This window comes from Phlebotomus papatasi, chromosome 2, assembly GCF_024763615.1.
Source record: "Phlebotomus papatasi isolate M1 chromosome 2, Ppap_2.1, whole genome shotgun sequence".
Taxonomy (NCBI): Eukaryota; Metazoa; Arthropoda; class Insecta; order Diptera; family Psychodidae; genus Phlebotomus; species Phlebotomus papatasi.
In genome coordinates this window covers 104,162,928-104,183,158 of record NC_077223.1, presented here as the reverse complement: position 1 = coordinate 104,183,158, position 20,231 = coordinate 104,162,928, and the positions used below count along the sequence as shown (strand labels likewise).

The window sequence follows — 20,231 nt, the reverse complement described above, 5'->3', positions numbered from 1 at the left end:
TTGTTGTTTTGTGACTTTTTGCCCCAGTCTCTCCTACTTTAAAAAATATATATTATAAAAATGAGACAAACGTCGGCGCTTTGTGATGAATAGCAAAAATAATATTTCACGACTCAACGTTAACAATAAATAAATAATTAAATATTTTCTAAAAGTCCTTAATTAAGTGCTTAATTAAGGATTTTCTGCATTCCAGTTTTCTCTTCTGCTACCAGATGTCTCGACATTCGCCCAAAAATTTCCTTAATTAAGTACTTAATAAATATATCGCTCCTTTGAAATTACAAGGGGCCAACTAATTTTCGGCCATTTTTCAGGAGACAGCCTGAAAGATTCAACTTTGTGTAAATAAGTATCTCAATTTAATGACTGAACAAAAACAATTTATTTCTTTTCTATTTGTATGAGCACTAATATAAACATCGAAACTTTTATATTTTTACATTTCAAAATATGTTTTTTAATGAGTTAGCTCCTTGTCGTTCTAAATGATGTGGAAATTTTTCTGAAATTAGAATGACAAGGGATCAACTTGCTTGAGTTAGTCCCCTGTTTCACAAAAATTTGAACGATGAGTATATTTTGTGTCCCTTTACTTCAAACAAAATTACGCAAGTAATCAATAAGATTAAAATTTTGAAAAACTTTTCTAATAACGAAATTTAGTGGCTTATGTCATCTGAAAATTTATTAAATTATCTTTCAAAGTCCATTAGAATCTCAAAATCGCAAAAAAGTGAGTTGACCCCTTGTAATTTCTAAGGAGCGATATATTAAGGACTTATTTTATGTATTGGGATAGAGTTCTTATTCAAGAACATGGATAGTACTTTTAATTATAGCAATGTACTAGTAACATTGACCTTGTGTTAACCGGGAAACTTTTATTTTGTAATGAAAACTACAAGACAAGTAGAAGAACTAAAGAGTTTACGACAAATACTGATAAATATTTATTAATGATTTACAGGTCAAACCGTAACAGATATCGATTCCCAATCTTCGGTGACCCCTCCCCAACCGTTTGTTTTTTTCACCCTTTTTCTCCCACTCATTTCTCTCATCCTAAATCATTCTTTCTGGTTTATATTATCCCATAAATTGCCTGTGGCCTGCAAATTTTTTTATCTTTCTTGTTTAATTACATAAAATTTTCTGTTTTATTTTTTCATTTAAAATATTAATCAAATATGTAATTCAATATTTTTGATAATTTCAAAAACAACATAAATATTACAAACAGGAAACATATTTTTTACTTTTACTACATAATTTTAATCAATATTATTAAATTAATAGAAAATTGTACTAAGAACAAAAAATACAGTGGTTGAAATTGCAAATCAAGACAGGAATATTAAATGGGTCTCACCTCTATCACCTCTCACTCCATCTCTTTTGCAGTTATACCGAGATTTGTTGTGACCCCAGAGAATCGTACAGCAAAGGTGGGTGAAGAAGTCATTCTGGATTGTGAAGCTGAGGGAAATCCCAGTCCGACTGTCTCATGGGAGCGTGAGGATGGTCAACAGATTGTACCCACAACTAGGTTCTATCTCACGGGGAATCAACTCCATATCAAAGATGCCAAGGAATCTGATTCAGGTAACACCACAAATTATCCCCATTTTACCCAAATTAAATCCAACAGCTCCAACATTGTGAGGAGGAATATTCCTTGCTTGGATTGTCTCTTATGCAAATTTTCCCAAGAATAGTGCATTAATGCTGTGGAATTTGTGGCTTATTGAGGTGAATTAAAGTGTACTGAAATATACTTTGGTTCTATCGACAGGTCTATACATCTGCGTTGCGGAAAATTCAGTGGGATCCGCCGAAACGGTGGCTTCGGTAGAAATTCAGAGTCTAGCTAATCCTCCCCATCTTATCATTGAGCCATACGATTTGGAAGCGCTCCAAGGAGCTACTATTGAATTGCCCTGCATGGGTGATGGAGATCCTCCACCGCAGGTGAGAATGCATCTCCGGCAGAGTTTTTTTTTGCCCCATTACGTGGTATACTAACCGAGTGTGAAATTGCGATTGTAGGTCAAGTGGAAGAAGGACGGAAGGACAATTATATCAACAGATAGATTCAGAATTGCCCTTTCTGGCAGTCTGCACATTGCCAATATTACAATTCTCGATTCAGGGCGCTATGAATGTTCCATCACAAATGAGTAAGGAGCAGTTTTATTTTTTTTGTTTGATTCAAGGGAAAGTCAGGAACGGATCCCTAATTAATTTTGTGCTTGTTTCTCTAATCTACCCCAGATTTGGCAGAGCAACAGGTCAAGGGCTGTTAATTGTGAGGTGAGTTTCATTGAATTTTCCATTTTCGGTATACCTTCACCAGGGCTTTTTTTTTGTTCCCAGACTGAGAAGGTTTCACTGATGGGAAAAAATTTGGGGTTGTTTAATGAGAAATTCACGTTTTTGTCTGTCTTAATTGATGGTCCGGTAATTTTTTATGGGCATGTGATGATGGAATTTTAATTAAAGAAAAAAATTCAATAAGGGCAATAAAGATTGAGGGATTTTTTGTGGTTTATTTCAGGTGAGATTCTTACATCTCACCTAGTTCTATCATGAATAATGCAAGGCGTCAGGGAGTTCTTTATCAAATACCAAAATAGCGAACGAGGTGCCTTAAGACCGCTACATATTGCAATTTATACACATATTACACGTTAAAAATATCAAATATTTGGACAAAAGTATCTCACAACATGTACACCAGAATAATTTGATTGATAATAACGTCGAAATGCTTCATTTTGACGAAAATTTCTCACAATGTATGAAGTAAAGATCACAATTTTAATTTTTTTTAAGCAGGAGTTACAGTTTTAACATTTAGTATCCTTCCGGTAATGGAACCGTAGTTTAAGGGAAGAATATGACAGACTAGGACTGCCCAGCAGAGTAGAGCGTCGCAAGTTAAGCATCAAATCTCGAGTTTGACATATTTTTTGAAGTTTTAAATATTTTCATCGTAAATATTCTTTTGGAATTTTATTAAATGTTCGAGATTTTAAGGTATTCGTGATAGGATTTAAAATTTTCCGGTTTTTGAAATATTTTCCTTAAAGGCCTCTACACATTGGGAGCAATTTTCGTCAAAAATCGCTTTTTTGAAGAAAATTACATGCAGTGCTGTACGTGGAAACGTCAAAATTTTGTCAAAAATGCAATTTTTGACGAAAATTGCTCCCAATGTGTAGAGGCCTTAAGAGAAGAGCCTAAATTACAAGGTCGAAAAAATCTATTTTTATATTAATGCTTGAATCGTTAGATAAACTGTCTAAGAATATTATCATAAGAATTTCAGGGGTGACATGATAGCTTTTATTCGATAGTATCGACTGTCGATCCTGAAAAATTAAAATAATAGCTGCACTTTAAGTAGCTAATAAGTATATTCATCAACAGTCACATTATTTTAAGAATGGTACAATAAATAGTCCAATAATACTTAAAAATCCTTCATTCACTAAATCTGAGAGATACAGATTTATCGACACTATCGATTCGATAGTATCGAAAAGTTATCATTCCAACCCAGAAGTCAGTTCGAAGTATCTGAAGATACAGAGACAAAAACAAAGAACTCCTGATCAGATTTTCGAGCTCTCAGGCGAATATCCAAAACTTCGAAGCACGTTTTCTCCACTTTTCATTCTTACAATTTGTTTAATTTGGTGGGAAAAAATAAGAAAAATAATTGATGAACGAATAAAACGGAAATTGGCTAATTCTCTCCGCAAAAATTTCTCTTCCAGTTGAACTTAAATCTTATTTGATTTTTCAATTCATTTTTTTTTCAAAAATTCTTTCAAAGCGGGAGAAATATTCTATCATAAATAACCATGATGTATTGGTGCCATATGCTTGATTTACTTGTGTCAAATTTGTCTTTTATACCTTTTATTAACCAGCCAAGAGACTATTTTGACAAAAAATACATTTTTTTTTTACATTTTCTCGAAAGGTTTTTAGCAAATTTACTAAATATAGTAATATTTTCTTTAATTTTAGAAGTTTTACGATCTTGACGATGTTGATAATCTCCTTGACCTGAACTTTAGGGTATTACTTTCCTATAAGTGATCATTAAAATTTGATTCTTAGAAGTGCTTGACTTTTTAGTACATCACAGTTTTGTATTATCGCCGCTTGCAGCGCTAAAGTCACAAAACAGCTTTTCAAATTTTCAAAATCTAAAACGTTAACAGAAAAAATTATTTTCTTACGCCTGTTTAGCGATCTATAGTACAGGGAAGTGGGACACCTTTGAAATAGGGATTTTTCACCTACATTTGAGTGGAACTGAGCCATATCATAATTAAATTTAGCTTCTCAATCTGTTTGTGCAGCTAAATTCGCGATAAGGCTGAATTTTATTTGAAAATAGGTGAAAAATACCAAATTCAAAGGTGCCTCACTTCCAAAGGTGCTGAACTTCCGTCTATCGGTTTTTCTTTTTATTTCGACTTTAATTCTTTAAGGACGACTGGGTCACCCATGACCCATAGAGAAAATAATTTTTCCTGACTACCTAAAGTTATTTCTTTCTAATGTTTGTACCTAATCACAAAGTAGAAAGATGTAGGAATCTAGAATAATTTTTGCAAATCTCCAGCTATTTGCTATATAAAAAATATTTAAGCTCAAAAATGACGAATTTTTAAATTTTCCCATTTGTGCTTGATTTTTAATATTTTTAATATTTCTATTTTTTTTAAGCAAAAACCTCTTGGGATTAGAAACTATAATAACTATACTTAATATATTGCTCAAAAAAGTAAAAATTATAGTTTATTGGTATTTCCAAGAAAACTTCATAATTTTCATGGGTCATATATGACCCAATCGTCCCTAAAGGTAAAAAAACACCGAATCTGTCACTAGTGGATTTTCGAAAATTTGAGGCTAAACTGTTTCATGTTTTTGTTTATGTTTCTGCGTATATGTTGTAAATTCATAACTTTTTACTCTTGTACATGACTTCAAAAATGGAAAAAAAATTTCATGATCAATGAACCCGAAATCATCCACATATTATGCCCGGAAGATAGGGATGATGCCGACAATCTTGTCCTGAACGAAAGCGACATAATATATTTGGAACAAGACGTGGATGAAGTGGACTTTGAAGTCTTCATCTGAACTTCGGAAAAACTCCCGGATCCACGGCAATGTGCAACTGTACGTCTGAAATTCCCAGATACAAGCAACATTGCACCTACCCATTACCATCAAACATATTTCCAAGAAAACTGAGGTGGACATGGTGCTATCAGAAAAAAAGGATTATAAGACCAATTGTATTTGTGAGGCATGCGACATTTATCTCTGTGTTACCAGTACTCGCAATTGGTTCGATGAATATCATAAAAATTAAAAATGAAGTAAACAATAATACATTTTTTCATAAAAATTATTGTTTTTGTGTACAAGTCTTCAAGAGTCTTTGAGACCAAAAATTGAATGAGATTTTTTAAAATAAATATTTGATCGTTTTAATTTTTACTCGTACTCTAAATATTTTTTTATTATTACAAATATTATTCAAGTTATTTATCTTTCAAAAATAACAGAGCAAACGAGTAAACAGTCGTCTGGAAAATTTTGTGCTTTTTTACCTTTAAGGACGATTGGATCATATATGACCCATAGTTTTCCAGGACTTCTAGGGATAGGAAATTTTTTTTCTAACCATAAATTTGTTATTTAGGCTAAAATATCGAGGAAAACTTGATTTCGTTGAATTTCGCTCAGCGGAAACCTTCTCGTCCTTAAAGGGTTAATAATTCAATTTGTTTCAAAATCTCCTTTTTATTAATATATAATAATAATAATCTCTTTTTTAGGAGCATAAACTAAATTAAAGGAAGGTTACTCTTTCCTTTGTATTTCCAGGAAACCAGATGAAGTAGCTCCAGGGGAGAAATTTGTCCGGATGGCTTTTGCAGAAGCCTTTAAGGAGGTGGACACAGCGATCAATCAAACTGTTGCTTCTCTCTTCTCCCCAGAACCTCGAGATTCGCATGACTATGGCGAGAAATTCCGCGTGTTCAGATTTCCAAATGAACCAGCCAGGGAATTGGCCAGAGCAGCTGAGGTGTACGAGAGAACTTTGGTCAATATACGAAAGCACATTGATAGTGGCCAGGTCATGACGGCCAATAAAACCGATTTCAATTACACTGAAGTTCTCTCGCCGGAACATTTGGAACTGATTGCCAGTCTGTCGGGATGCATGGCTCATCGACAGAAGCCCAATTGTACGGATATGTGCTTCCATGGGAAGTACAGGACTATCGATGGGACTTGCAATAATCTGGCCAATCCCACATGGGGAGCTTCCTTGACGGGTTTCCGGAGGATTCTGAGTCCGGTGTATGAGAATGAATTGAGTATGCCTGTGGGCTGGACAAAGGGACGTCTGTACAATGGATTCCCATTGCCTAGTGCACGTTTGGTGTCTATGAAGATGATTTCCACGGAGGAAATCACTCCGGATAGTAGGATAACGCATATGGTTATGCAATGGGGACAATTTCTTGATCATGATCTCGATCATGCTATTCCCTCTGTGAGTTCTGAGAGTTGGGATGGGGTGGATTGTAAGAAAACCTGTGATTTTGCTGCTCCGTGCTATCCCATTGAAGTTCCGGTGTCTGATGTTAGGGTAAATAATCGAAGATGCTTGGATTTTGTGAGATCCAGTGCTATTTGTGGCTCTGGTCAGACTTCGGTTCTCTTTGGGCAGATTCAGCCTCGGGAGCAGATCAATCAATTGACGTCGTTTTTGGATGGTTCCCAGGTTTATGGGTATAGCAAGCAATTTGCTGGGGATTTGCGCAATTTGACTGGTGATGAGGGTAAATTGAGGATTGGATTGCATTTCCCAGGGCAGAAACCGCTCTTGCCCTTTGCTTCGCCAACCGATGGGATTGACTGTCGCCGGGAAATTGGGGAAAGCAATGTCAATTGTTTCACTGCTGGGGATATTCGGGTTAATGAGCAAGTGGGGCTCTTGGCTATGCATACAATCTGGTTCCGAGAGCACAATCGCATTGCTGAGACTCTAAAGGTGTACAATCCACATTGGGATGGGGAGACACTGTACCAGGAGGCTAGGAAGATTGTCGGGGCTCAGATGCAGCACATTACATATTCGCATTGGTTGCCCCTGATTCTGGGTGAGGAGGGAATGAGGATGCTCGGTGGTTATTCAGGATACAATCCCAATGTCAATCCTTCGATTTCCAATGAATTTGCCACGGCAGCTTTGCGTTTTGGGCATTCCCTGATCAATCCCATTCTCCATCGTTATGATTCCAATTACAAGGAGATCCCCCAGGGACACTTGCCTCTCCATCGGGCATTTTTCACGCCCTGGCGGCTGGTTTATGAGGGTGGAGTTGATCCTCTGATGCGTGGGCTCTTCCTCACTCCGGCAAAGCTCAAGAAGCCCCTTGAGAATCTCAATACAGAATTGACAGAGAAGCTCTTCCACTCAGCTCATGCAGTTGCCCTGGATTTGGCTGCTATTAACATTCAGAGATCCCGAGATCATGCCATTCCCTCCTACAATGACTTCCGGAAGGTTTGCAATTTGACTTTTGCAGAGACTTTTGAGGATTTACGTGGGGAAATCTCAAATGGTCAGGTCAGGAAACATCTTCAGGACATCTATGGACATCCCAGCAATATTGATATTTGGGTGGGGGGCATTCTGGAGGATCAGGTTGAGGGAGGAAAAGTTGGTCCACTTTTCCGATGCCTTCTGCTTGAGCAATTCCGTCGTCTTCGGGATGGTGATAGATTTTGGTATGAGAATCCATCGATTTTCAAACCGGATCAACTTGTTCAGATTAAGCAATCATCCCTGGCCAGGGTATTGTGTGACAATGGGGACAATATCACGGAGATTAGTGAAAATGTCTTTATGCTGTCGCATATGCAGGATGGCTTGAAGTCGTGCGAGAAGTTGCCGGAGATTGATTTGAGATTCTGGATGGATTGCAGTGGATGCAAACCTCGTCCGCATCAGGGAGGGGAATTGATTCGTCGCCGGAGATCTCTGAATGCTTCCTTCGAGGGCAAATACCACGAAGAAGAAGACAGCAATTGGATAGACATGAATGAGGAGAGGATTGAGGGATTAGAGACAACTCTTGAATCCTTCCAGAAGACTCTCAAGCAAATGCGTCGGAAACTGAAGAAACTGGAAGCTTCCTGTCAATCTGGAATCAAGGTTCAGAAGGTTCATGGACACTGCACTGACTGGGGTGGGATCAGGAGGCTCAATAATGAGGTTTGGAAGGAGGATTCTTGCACCCAATGCGAATGCAAACACCGGGAAGTTCACTGCATCCGTGAAAAATGTCCAGAAGCTGCAAAATGTGCCAATGGAGCAATACCCACAAAAGCTGACAACGACTGCTGTCCTGTATGTCCTCCAGGTCCTCCAAATGCCAAAACACCAACGACTCCTGCTCCCGGAACCACATCAGCATCAACAGCTGCAGCTCCAGGAGCCTAAGAACCCTTCAAACCATTCATTTACCATGTTTGATATGAAAAGAAGATTTATTGTGAATCAACTAAAATCATAAGAGTACCATTTCTTCCCCCTTAAAACTGCCCAAAAATTCTCCCTGAACACGGGAAAAAAGGGTAGTCTCCGTTTTTTGATGGATTTCGAGATGATAAACCTCAGCAAATTTTAGATAGTGGATAAAAATACTGACCCTTATCTTCAAATCACTGAAAATAATTACCCAGCATTCATATTCATAGCGTAGAAATAAATAAACAAAAGAAAAAATTCTTGATCTAGAATGAATTAGAGACAATTATCTCACCAAAAAGAAAAAAAGAAAACGAGAAGTAATTAAAAATTTACATAGGACATCCTAAAGATAAGAATTTCGAATGTATTTTAATTGTTTTATAAACAACATGATGATGAAAAAAACATTTCCGTGTATTTGAGGAATAAATAATAAAAGAGAAATATTACAGATACCTCTCCTGGACTTTTGTCCCTTGCCCCCCTACTACTCGACATTCTTGGAATAATCTGCCATGGGTTGATCAACATATTTGGTCTGGCAACCTTTTGCAATAAGGGCCCCAGTAGACTTATGCTTAAGCTCACATTCCAGGTAAGCTAGCTTCCTTCCTGCTTTGACAGTCATTGCATCCACAAGCACAGAGTCTCCTTCTTTGGCCCCCTTGAGGTAGCTGACTTTGAGGTCGACTGAGACACCAGGATGAGAATCTTTGGACATGAGAGCTGCTGTTGTTAGCATATCAACCAGGGACGCTGTAAATCCACCATGTAAGCCTCCTCCACTGTTGAGGTGTTCAGGAAGCACCTTGAATTCCGCCTTTACATTCCCATCTCCTCCATCCAGGATTTCAACCTGGAGATTCAGAATACAAGAGCCAGAAAAGCCGAATTAACTTGAAGTCAAATTATCTCGTACAACACTCCATTTTGTATTAATCTGAGACACTTTATAAAATATATCAAGCAGTAACTGGTCAAGAACTCATCTGGTTGGCTTCAGGTTCAGAGCTAAAGCTTACTCATGTAGCTTAACTGATCTAATTTCTTATCAATTACGATTTAAAAACAAAAACAACTTAGGATTGGATTACAGATAAATGACCTCTTAGGTTCTCATAAAGCAATTTTATTGCTTTACGAGCGATTTTGACAAAATTTTAGTACATATTATATCTGGGGGGTGGGCAGGGGTTGTCCACCCTTCCACGGCGGGCGGCAGGGGTTGCCAACCCATTCACGGCGGGCGGCAGGGGTTGCCAACCCTACCACGGCGGGCGGCACGTGTTTCCCAACCCTTCCACGGCGGGCGGCAGAGGTTGTCAACCTTTCCACGGCGGGCGGCAGGGGTTGCCAACCTTTCCACGGCGGGCGGCAGGGGTTGCCAACTCTACCACGGCGGGCGGCAGGGGCTGCCAACCCATTCACGGCGGGCGGCAGGGGTTGCCAAACCATTCACGGCGAGCGGCAGGGGTTGCCAACCCTACCACGGCGGGCGGCAGGGACTGCCAACCCATTCACGGCGGGCGGCAGGGGTTGCCAAACCATTCACGGCGAGCGGCAGGGGTTGCCAACCCATTCACGGCGGGCGGCAGGGGTTGCCAACCCATTCACGGCGGGCGGCAGGGGTTGCCAACCCATTCACGGCGGGCGGCAGGGGTTGCCAACTCTACCATGGCGGGCGGCAGGGGCTGCCCACCCTTCCACGGCGGGCGGCAGGGATTGCCAACCTATTCACGGCGGGCGGCAGGGGTTGCCAACCCATTCACGGCGGGCGGCAGGGGTTGTCAACCCTTCTACGGCGGGCGGCAGGGGTTGCCAACCCACTCACAGCGGGCGGCAGGGGTTGTCAACCCTTCTACGGCGGGCGGCAGGGGTTGACAACCCGCTCACAGCGGGCGGCAGGGGTTGCCAACCCTTCCACGGCGGGCGGCAGGGGTTGGCAACCCTTCCACGGCGGGCGGCAGGGGTTGGCAACCTTTCCACGGCGGGCGGCAGGGGTTGCCAACCTTTCCACGGCGGGCGGCAGGGGTTGCCAACTCTACCATGGCGGGCGGCAGGGGCTGCCCACCCTTCCACGGCGGACGGCAGGGATTGCCAACCTATTCACGGCGGGCGGCAGGGGTTGCCAACCCATTCACGGCGGGCGGCAGGGGTTGTCAACCCTTCTACGGCGGGCGGCAGGGGTTGCCAACCCACTCACAGCGGGCGGCAGGGGTTGCCAACCCTTCCACGGCGGGCGGCAGGGGTTGTCAACCCTTCTACGGCGGGCGGCAGGGGTTGCCAACCCACTCACAGCGGGCGGCAGGGGTTGTCAACCCTTCTACGGCGGGCGGCAGGGGTTGCCAACCCGCTCACAGCGGGCGGCAGGGGTTGCCAACCCTTCCACGGCGGGCGGCAGGGGTTGGCAACCCTTTCACGGCGGGCGGCAGGGGTTGTCAACCTTTCCACGGCGGGCGGCAGGGGTTGCCAACCTTTCCACGGCGGGCGGCAGGGGTTGCCAACTCTACCATGGCGGGCGGCAGGGGCTGCCCACCCTTCCACGGCGGACGGCAGGGATTGCCAACCTATTCACGGCGGGCGGCAGGGGTTGCCAACCCATTCACGGCGGGCGGCAAGGGTTGTCAACCCTTCTACGGCGGGCGGCAGGGGTTGCCAACCCACTCACAGCGGGCGGCAGGGGTTGCCAACCCTTCCACGGCGGGCGGCAGGGGTTGCCAACCCATTCACGGCGGGCGACAGGGGTTGCCAACCTTTCGACGGCGGGCGGCAGGGGTTGCCAACCCATTCACGGCGGGCGGCAGGGGTTGCCAACCCTTCGACGGCGGGCGGCAGGGGTTGCCAACCCTTCCACGGCGGGCGGCAGGGATTGCCAACCCATTCACGGCATTGTTAGTGGATTTGTTACCAGTTAAAGTTTATAAGAAAATATAGTTTTTGGTGGTGGAAGTGATAGTTTTTCATTTCTGCATCGAAAAGCCCCACGTGTTACCTCGTGGGTGCTGCACGCAGCTGAAATTTTCCTGATAAAGGAAAAGGGGAAATTCTGTCGGAGCGACCTTAGCAGAAAAATTTTGTCCATTCGATCACGGATGGTAAAGTGAACGTGAATATCGGATTTTAAAGCTATTTTTTCTGTCTTAAAGGTGCGTACAAAGGCACAGCTTGTGCAAGCGGTCTGGAGGGTGTAATTAAATTCTATTTCTGTTTTATTTCTTGAAAGGTTCGTAAAGGGAGGCACTACTAGTGCAATCAATCTCAAGGGCGAGAGCTAATTTCAATTTGCTATTTTCTTCCAACGGTTTGTGTGATTGCACAACCCGCACAACCCTTTAAGGGCGATTGGGTTACCCGTGACCCAAAAATGAAAATTTTCCTACGGCCTTCTAAAGCTGTATTTTGCTATAAAAAGTTAAAAACAAATTTGTCTGACCCTCGATTTTTGACCTTCCCGTCCTTAAAGGGTTAACCTCTGCGGAAAACCACTTGTCGATATCTCTTTCCGTTCTCTCTCCAGAAGTGGCTATATTAAGGTCGGACGGGCGGACGGACGGAACGTCCACGAAAATAGATTTTTGTCGCATATGATATTCGTGATCTACGAGTGCCAAAACTTGTAAATCCAAAATTTAGGCCCGATCTGACGAGGTCGGATTTCACCTGAGACCACAAAAGCTGAGATTGTAAAGAATCTCAGCTAAAAATTGATGAGAGAAAAAAGAAATCCATGTTGCTTTACGAAAAACTCAAGAAGTGTTGCGAAATTCAATTAAATCAGAAAATATTTCACAAAACCATAAAATAGAAACCCTTGTCAAAGAAAATATAAGAATGAGCAACCCTTTGGACTTGGAATATGGTAAGGAAAAGAGCCTCTAAGTAAGCTAAAAGATTGGATTTCAAAAATAAAAAAAGATATAAGTGAGATTGTGAAAAATCTCATCTCATAAAGAAATTATTATTTTTAAAGCTCATATAAAATAGGGTCGAAAAGCATCTCATCTAAAAACTCAATTAGCTCTGTAATACTGCTAATAGTTATGTTTTCTTTTTTTCATTTCTCCAGATTATTTCATATTATTAGAGTTCTAAAGAAAAAAACAATTATTTTGAGATTAAAAAGCTTTTTATGTTCCTTGGGTAGGGTTTTTGGCGCCAAATATCCTCAGGAGTTCGTTTTGGGAACACTTCCCTATTCAAATTCAAAAAGTGAAAACATTGAGAACAGTGTGCTTTTGTGATTGTCAAACAAAGTCCGCCGATGCGGGAATTAATTTTTACTTAATTTCACGTGAGATTTAATTTGGGATTGTTTTTATTATTGTGCTAAAATCTCTAGTGAAGGAGCTGTACTTACATTCTTCAGGCAGATTGCTCCAAATCCGTCACTGCCCATATATTTAACGATTGCCCGGACAAAGTCAACACCCCGCTTCACTGAAGACATTTTCCCAGGTAAATTGTTAATCTTTCACTAAATATTCTGCGGTAAATCACTGCTGTAGTTCACGTGGAAGAGGTTTAGGGCAGAAGTTTTGGTGGGATTATGTAATATCCGAGGTTTTTTCGTGTTTTCGCGCGCGCTTTCGATGCAAAGACGTCAGACGACGAAGCTGAACTCGCGCACACTGCGATGGAAATGAATGAGATTTCAACGTTCAACCACCGGAGGCAGAAAATTGTCCAGAAATTCTGCCTCCGGACGTCCCCATGTGGACGATACTACTGTTTTATGCTGGTGGATTCTGTAGTGGTGAGGAAAATCACCCATTCCCCGGTAATTGATCTGCCCACGGTGAATTTCTCCGTGAGTGAAATGAAATGTCCGGAGAGTATCTCATCTGGGAATATTCCCAGGGACTTTGAGGCTATTTACAATACTGCTGAGTTTGAGGAGAAGAAATCCATGGTGTTGGATCCTTTGATGTGCGTGAAGTACGTGGAGAATGTTTTGATTTATTTGGTTGATTTGCAAGTCTCATGGAACTTGCTAGGGAGATCTGATGCCCTCCTGATCGGTGCTCAGAATTCTGTGGGATGTGTAAAGTTCTATTCCATGGCCAGTATGGGCAGGGAGTGGGAAGCTGTGGTGGATGTGTCGAAGGAAATCATTGAGTTGCGTCGGTCAGAAGATGGGCTAGCCAAAACCTTTTCTGAGCTTCAGAATGCCATTCAGAGTAACATAATCTCAGCTTTTACCTGGACAATGACTCCTCATGAGGTCATCTTCAAGTTCTGTGTGCTCCTGAAGAATGGAGTAGCGATTTTCTGCACCTACGACGGAGCTGCAATTGGGATTATTTGTGAGAGGGATTTTAACATTCCGAATACCACAAAGATCAAGTGGTTCCAGTTCCAGGAGCATGCCTACCTCATAGCCACAGTGGCCTCGGGAGAGATTTACTTATTCCGAGTAGACGATGATGGGAAATCTTGGAGTTTAGTGGCAGTTATGTGGACAGATCAGGATTATCTGATTGTTGATCACCTGGAAGTCAATGTAAATGAGGAGGAAGCTCTGATCTTTGCTGTCAAGGATTGCTTCCTGATCACCTTCACCCTCAGTCAGGATGAGGACATCCTCTGTCGCTGCGATGAGATTGGAAAGTCAGCAATTGTTGGCCTTACTCATGTCTATGCCTGGGAATACCTCGTAGTCCTGGCTGACAGACTGACCAAGTTGATCCAGATTAAGAAAGCCGGAGATGAGATCACCTTCCACGAAGTGGAGATCAATAGCAATCTCCCGGAAAAATACACAATCTTCGGAGGAGTCGCATCTCCTCACAAAGTCTTCTGGATGTTCGCTGGGGAACTCCTACAGCCCCATGACATCCATACCTGGACCAATTCTTCAGTAATCGTCACCATCTCAACCTTCTCGCACGGAAACTGCCCCCTCACCATCCTCACGCACACAGAATCACCTTCCCTCTCCCTGGACGACTGCAAGGAAGCCCTAAGAGTTCGATGGTTCAAAGAAAACGACGTCAATCCCGTCTACATCGAACTAGTGGCCTATCCCCTAGTCAATGACGCAGAATCCCTGACCAATCTCCGGAAGCGTCTGATCTACTTAGGAGCAAAATGCGGATCCCTCAAATTGGGCCACGAATCCGAATCTCAACTCTTCCTGGAGGAATTCAAGTACATCAGGACTACCCTAATCGCCATAGGTTTCCTGAGAAATCTCCAAGCGCTGAGGAATCACTTCAAAGTCACCCGGAAATTCACAATGCTCCAGGCCAATGCAGTCAGGCACTTCAAAGTCGGAATAGCGGAATATCTGACACTTCCAATGCCGGAAGAGTACGAACCAGGATTGCAGCATCTCAGGACAATCTTCGAGGACAGTCTCCTGGGGACAGAAGATGTCAAGTGCATCCTCAATTGCTGCCAGGTTTGCCGGAAGGAACTCGATGAGAACACACTGAATTGCTCTGAGGGGCATGAAATGAGGAGGTGCATCCTGACCAATTTTCAGGTAAAGGCCTCTACACATGGGAGCAATTTTCGTCAAAAATTGCATTTTTGACAGAATTTTGACGTTTCTGCCTACAGCACTGCAGCCAATTTCCTTCAAAAAAGCAATTTTTGACGAAAATTGTTCTCAATGTGTAGACACCTTAAAACTATTTAGATTAGAACTATTCTTATGCTCTTGTCCGCCGCCGTCTTACCATTGAAAGTGATGGTCCTCTAACAAAAATCAAAAATATGTAATCGAGATATTTGAGGTTATTTTGCGACTTAAGCGCCCCTGGTGTTCCTACTACGAAGGTGGTTTGATCCAGGGGATTGAAAAATTTTGTAAGGATTTTCATTATCGCCTTGGATCCCCAAAGTTCGTATGAAAATCCCCCGAGTGTGTCTCGACTATAATTGTCCTTATAAAAAGCTGCATTCATAAATAACATCCCACTCTACTACCCACCAGAAAGTCTGGAGAACACTTACTCAAAAAAGCCGGAACAATTTTACTTAAAGGAATCCGAATGACTCATTGACCTTATTGAGCCTAGTAACCCTTGGTAACCCTAAGTAAAAATCTCTTTAAAAGCCTTGTTTGTTATGAATTTATTGATGATGAGCCCTTTGGACTAAGTGTTCTAGTCAGAAAAGGCTTTTGGAGGTTCAGTCCTGAGATAAAATCTACTCATTATCTGTTATAAACCTCCTAAGTGTGTCTCGGCTAAAATAGAAATTTTGGTAGACTTTCTATTCTACGTGGAAACATTGTAAACAGTGTTAATAAACATTAGAGATAAAGTCCGGTCCATTTGAATATAGTAAGGGTCAGGGTACAGTGGGTTGGAGTAGGGACCTATGGGTTCCACTGTTGGAAAGGTCTCGATTTTAGATACAACATACTAAAATTTCATCGAAATCGCTTCATAAACACCCAATATGTAGTCCGGTCAAGACATTTTTGATTATAGCTCGGATCAGGGAACATCGAGGGCGGAGTTCGCCCCACTGTTGGAAAGATCTCGACATCAGCTACAATATATTAAAATTTAAAGAAAAATCATCATCTAGTTTTCGAAATATTCGAAATCTAAATTTCGAAAATTGATTTTTCGATGAATCCGACCTTCAATTAAATCGAATGAAATTCGGGTCACACGAGGGTTATAATATACTCCACGAGAACTTTCTAAAACACAAATATTTTTCAAATTCCGATAATTAGAACCGGAGATATGGCCATTTAATTCAATTTTTGATCCCTTCTATCTCGGGTCAGGGAGCTCGCGGTACCTTGAGTTTGGTACTGATTGAAAGCTCTTAGGTCCAGCTATAATATAATGAAATTTGATATCGATCGATGTCATAGGATCTGAATTATTTATAAAACAAAATTTGCGGGTATTCCAAAATGGCGGAAGGGGTAGGGTCGGTGGGGTGTTGGGTGGATCTGATATCACCTATTTCTAGCCGCCCTTCGACATCTAATCTTTGCCGAAAACCACTTGTCGATATCTCTTTCCGTTCTCTCTCCAGAAGTGGTTATACGACGGACGGACGGACGGGCGTCCACGAAAATCGATTTTTGGCGCATATGATATTCGTGATCAAATTAGTCTGGGTAATGGTCAGTGAGGAATCTTTATTTCGAACTGGAGATTTCGGTTTAAGATCTCCCGGTTTTAATTGGGCTTTGTATTCATTTTCTTGAATAAAATCTCCCCGCATCCTTGTATCTCGGCTAAAGTAGTTTGAGAGACTTTCTATTTTAGCCGAGGCACACTTGGGAGTATTATAACAGACGACGGAGATTTTATTGTAGAAATGAACCACAATGGGGAGATTTACCGAGACTTACCGGTACATAACTCGGTGAGTCTCGTTAAAAGTTTTTGAAAGTTTTAAAGAAGTTTAAAAAGACATAATTAGAGAATTCTATGCTATTAATACTTCATTTATTAAACAAAAACATCATAGGAGAATTTATTTTCATTGCTAATACTCGTGCATACATAACCTTGAAATGATTTTAAATGTAACCGTCGATAACTCGTCCGGATTACGGCGATAAGAACGGCGTTTGAATGGCCGTCATTAGGGCCTCTTTATTTATTCAAATAGGTTAATTAAAAAAATTAGGTTAGCTCAAACCTAACCTTAAAATGTCAGCCATTATTTTGTGTGACAGAATTTTATATGGGACTTATTCTCTTTTTTGACCAAGAAGTTAATTCGAATACTTGTTTATGTCAAGCATAACCTCAAAAATGTTAACCTTAATTTTATTCACTCTGCACATTTTGAGCAATTTTCGTCAAAAATTGCTAAGAAGGTTCCATTAACTTTAAATGTATTAAATTCTAGCTTCAGGAGGAAGATGACATATTCCAATAACCTTTGGAAAGTCCTAATCATTGGTGTCAATTTCTATTTTCACACATTTATTATTTAAAATCTTTCTATTTGTCTCTGATGGGATTTTTTTTTGAAAATAGTAGTTAATCTTCGAAGAATTTCTTAGGTTAGTATTATTCATAATTTGAAGGTTATATTCAGAAGCCTGATACTTTTAGGCTTTTAGTTTTAATATAAATAAGAGAACTAGGCACGAGGGGACTTTTAATGGTTTTTTTTAGTTGGTTTTAGGATTTTTAGTGGTTTTAGTGAAATACAGGATCGTTGAAATTGATATACTTTTTTGTAAGGTTAGGTCATACTCGTTCATAACCTCAAATTCTTCACTGATCTTTCCGTGAGGGAAGGGAATCTGGTCCAAAGTGGAACTAATGAATAAAAGCAATGAAAAATTCCTTTAAATTTTCAATTATGGAAATTCTAACCTCAAAAATTTAAAACAGTATTTGGACATTTCTAACCTCAAAATTGAATTAAACTCACAGTTGAATTGAGGAGTTTAATTCAGTTCTTGGTTTAGTAGAAATGATCAAATCTAAAAGAAAATCATCCGAAACGTTCAAATTCATCTTAATACATTTCTAACCTCAAAATCTGGAATAACCTTAATTTCCAAATACAGTAGACTCTCGCAAATTCGGCTCTTTTAAGATCGGGCTACTTTTTAATTCGGGCAGCGGTTACATTTGAAAAAAGTTTGTTGTCATTTTTCAAGTTTGATTATGATTATCAAATGAATCAAATATGTTCAAATTTAGCATGGTTTGTCTTAGTTTTGATGTGATTTTGCATTATTGAGGGATTTTCATGCAATTTACGATATATATCAGTGTGTAAACTCAATATATCTATGCACATGTCGCCCGAATTTCTGTCTAATTCGGCTGACATTTCGGTCCTATATGCCCGAATTTGAGAGAGTCTACTGTATTTTTTTTATGTAAGAATCTCACCTAAAAGGGAGAATATAACGTCTTGGGAAGAAAAACTCCATAAAGTTCCTTTTCAGCTTTTTATCATGAACGAAACAACCTGCTCACAATGCGATCAACTAATCCTCAATGACCGAGCCACGCTCACTGAAATCCTCCTTCTGGACCCTGATCAAGAGATCACCTGCCCCATTTGCGACAATCCAATTATAATGCCCTAGAGGAAGAAGTCAAAGTTGTTCTGCTCAAAATCCAACCATTCAGTACTTCCCGTGGCCCTGGAATCACTCGAGGCTCCGGACAGAGTGTCACAGTTGCTGGAGGAGGTCCTGGAGTGACAGGAGCACCAGAATTTCATTCCAGAATCCTCAGGTGTGTCCTCAATGAGACACTGTGCCAGATGGTAGTCCAGATCGAAACGCAAACGAGCTCTTAGAAGATTCACAGTGGTCTGACTTAGGCCTCTGGCCAGGATGTAGATCAATTCTTCAAAATGCAATCTCCTTCCCCAATTCAAAGTCTGCCCCAGGGCACTGATGTAATTATAGGCGAGCCGCAGCGTCTCAATCTTGGACAATTTCTGACTGGGATTCTGATCCAGATCCAGGGTAGCCTGGGTTGGATTGAGAGGGACTCGGGCACGTAAATTGTCCAGAGCCCGATTGAGACTTAAATTGATTGAGAATTAAATAAATAAATGTGATAATTTTTAAATTCAGAGTATTTAAAAAAATCACCTGGACATTCTATTGCGTTCCCGGAAATTCGCTTTTGAACGCCTGATTTTTGCCTTCAGCGTCCTTTCCTCACGATCCTCCCGGAATTTGTTCACTTTGGGCATTTTTCTGAAGCTCTGTGGCGATTCAACTCACTTTGAATACTGCGAGGGGTTCTTATCGGGAAAATGGAACTCTCCACACGGCAATTTAGCACTTTTCCAGAGATTCTCCTCAATTAGTACGCCCTTTATCTCTCTATCGAATTACTCGGTGTTTGCATATCGATAGATACTGGAGCGTAGCTAATTATCTCTCGATTGATAATAGCCATGCAGTTTGCATTAATGGATTTCTTTTCAGATGACTCCAAAAAAAATCAATGAGTAGCTGGAAGAGCTCACGGTAAGATGGATACATATTACTAATTAGAAAGGCTTTCATATTCAGTCAAAATTTGAAGTTTTTAATTAAAAATGTAATTTTTCGAAATATTATATATTGAGCTGATTGAGTTAAATATACTGATTTATTTTTCAGGATATTACCCTTTTTAATAGATACACTAAATACAGGGAGTACCGGCTTAAGTGAAAATGGACTGAAAGAATTTTTTATGAATTGCCTACAATTAGGAGCTCATTTATAAAATAATTTTTGAAGTGCCTTTTTGAAGTGTTTTTTTTTTTGAATATTTTTCACGTGGTAAATTTGAAATACAGTGCCCGCTCTCTAATCCGGATCGCCGTAATCCGGACGTGTTATCGACGGTTACATTTAAAATCATTTTGAGGTTATGTATGCTCGAGTATTCAGGAATGAAAATGAATTATCCTGTGATGTTTTTGTTTAATAAATGAAGTATAATAGCATAGAATTGTATAATTATGTCTTTTAAACTTCTTTAAAACTTTTATTATAATTTTAGAGAAAAAAACTTGTATTATATTTTCGAGACGTTGAACAAATTCAAAAAATTCATCCGGATTACGAAGCGTTCATCTGTCATATTGTCTCCCAATCATCCGGATTACGAAGCGGGCACTGTACATTTCTTATGACCAGTTGACGCTGAAAATAGGCTGAAAAAATGACGTATAAGTTGAAGTTAGCCGA

General features: G+C 40.7%; 4 protein-coding genes across 8 annotated transcripts in view; 2 read left to right on the top strand and 2 right to left on the bottom strand.

The window, feature by feature from the left end:
• The window catches only part of LOC129800558 (peroxidasin), a 117,319-nt gene extending 108,280 nt beyond the window's left edge, over positions 1-9,039 (top strand). For all 5 annotated transcript variants that reach the window (XM_055845034.1, XM_055845037.1, XM_055845036.1 and 2 more), the window contains 5 exons: positions 1,405-1,605; positions 1,796-1,971; positions 2,050-2,180; positions 2,275-2,313; positions 5,923-9,039. In XM_055845034.1, the coding sequence (XP_055701009.1) occupies positions 1,405-1,605; positions 1,796-1,971; positions 2,050-2,180; positions 2,275-2,313; positions 5,923-8,554 (3,179 nt within the window). In that variant the 3' untranslated portion in view covers positions 8,555-9,039. The remainder of the gene's footprint in view (positions 1-1,404; positions 1,606-1,795; positions 1,972-2,049; positions 2,181-2,274; positions 2,314-5,922) is intronic.
• On the bottom strand, positions 8,583-13,031 carry LOC129800578 (acyl-coenzyme A thioesterase 13-like). The gene is made up of 2 exons (XM_055845067.1): positions 12,942-13,031; positions 8,583-9,440 (listed from the first exon to the last, which is right to left on the bottom strand). The coding sequence occupies exons 1-2, from the start codon at positions 13,029-13,031 to the stop codon at positions 9,072-9,074; spliced, it is 459 nt and encodes a 152-aa protein (XP_055701042.1). The 3' UTR covers positions 8,583-9,071.
• A 186-nt stretch (positions 13,032-13,217) lies between these two features.
• Positions 13,218-19,113, top strand: LOC129800562 (uncharacterized). The gene is made up of 2 exons (XM_055845045.1): positions 13,218-15,068; positions 18,477-19,113. Exons 1-2 carry the CDS (start codon positions 13,218-13,220, stop codon positions 18,618-18,620), a joined length of 1,995 nt encoding a protein of 664 aa, XP_055701020.1. The 3' UTR covers positions 18,621-19,113.
• Positions 18,470-19,477, bottom strand: LOC129800577 (neurogenic differentiation factor 2-like). Its single transcript, XM_055845066.1, has 2 exons — positions 19,137-19,477; positions 18,470-19,067 (listed from the first exon to the last, which is right to left on the bottom strand). The coding sequence occupies exons 1-2, from the start codon at positions 19,238-19,240 to the stop codon at positions 18,617-18,619; spliced, it is 555 nt and encodes a 184-aa protein (XP_055701041.1). The 5' UTR covers positions 19,241-19,477; the 3' UTR covers positions 18,470-18,616.
• Between the last annotated feature and the right edge of the window lie 754 nt (positions 19,478-20,231).

Excerpts from the sequence above, each read along its gene's own strand:
- LOC129800578 (XM_055845067.1), bottom strand. The coding sequence starts at position 13,031 with ATGTCTTCAGTGAAGCGGGGTGTTGACTTTGTCCGGGCAATCGTTAAA. Across the intron at positions 9,441-12,941 it reads GAGCAATCTGCCTGAAGAAT|GTTGAAATCCTGGATGGAGG; the intron begins GTAAGTACAGCT and ends CTGAATCTCCAG.
- LOC129800562 (XM_055845045.1), top strand. The coding sequence starts at position 13,218 with ATGGAAATGAATGAGATTTCAACGTTCAACCACCGGAGGCAGAAAATT. Across the intron at positions 15,069-18,476 it reads GCATCCTGACCAATTTTCAG|CTTTTTATCATGAACGAAAC; the intron begins GTAAAGGCCTCT and ends GTTCCTTTTCAG.
- LOC129800577 (XM_055845066.1), bottom strand. The coding sequence starts at position 19,240 with ATGCCCAAAGTGAACAAATTCCGGGAGGATCGTGAGGAAAGGACGCTG. Across the intron at positions 19,068-19,136 it reads GAACGCAATAGAATGTCCAG|TCTCAATCGGGCTCTGGACA; the intron begins GTGATTTTTTTA and ends AATCAATTTAAG.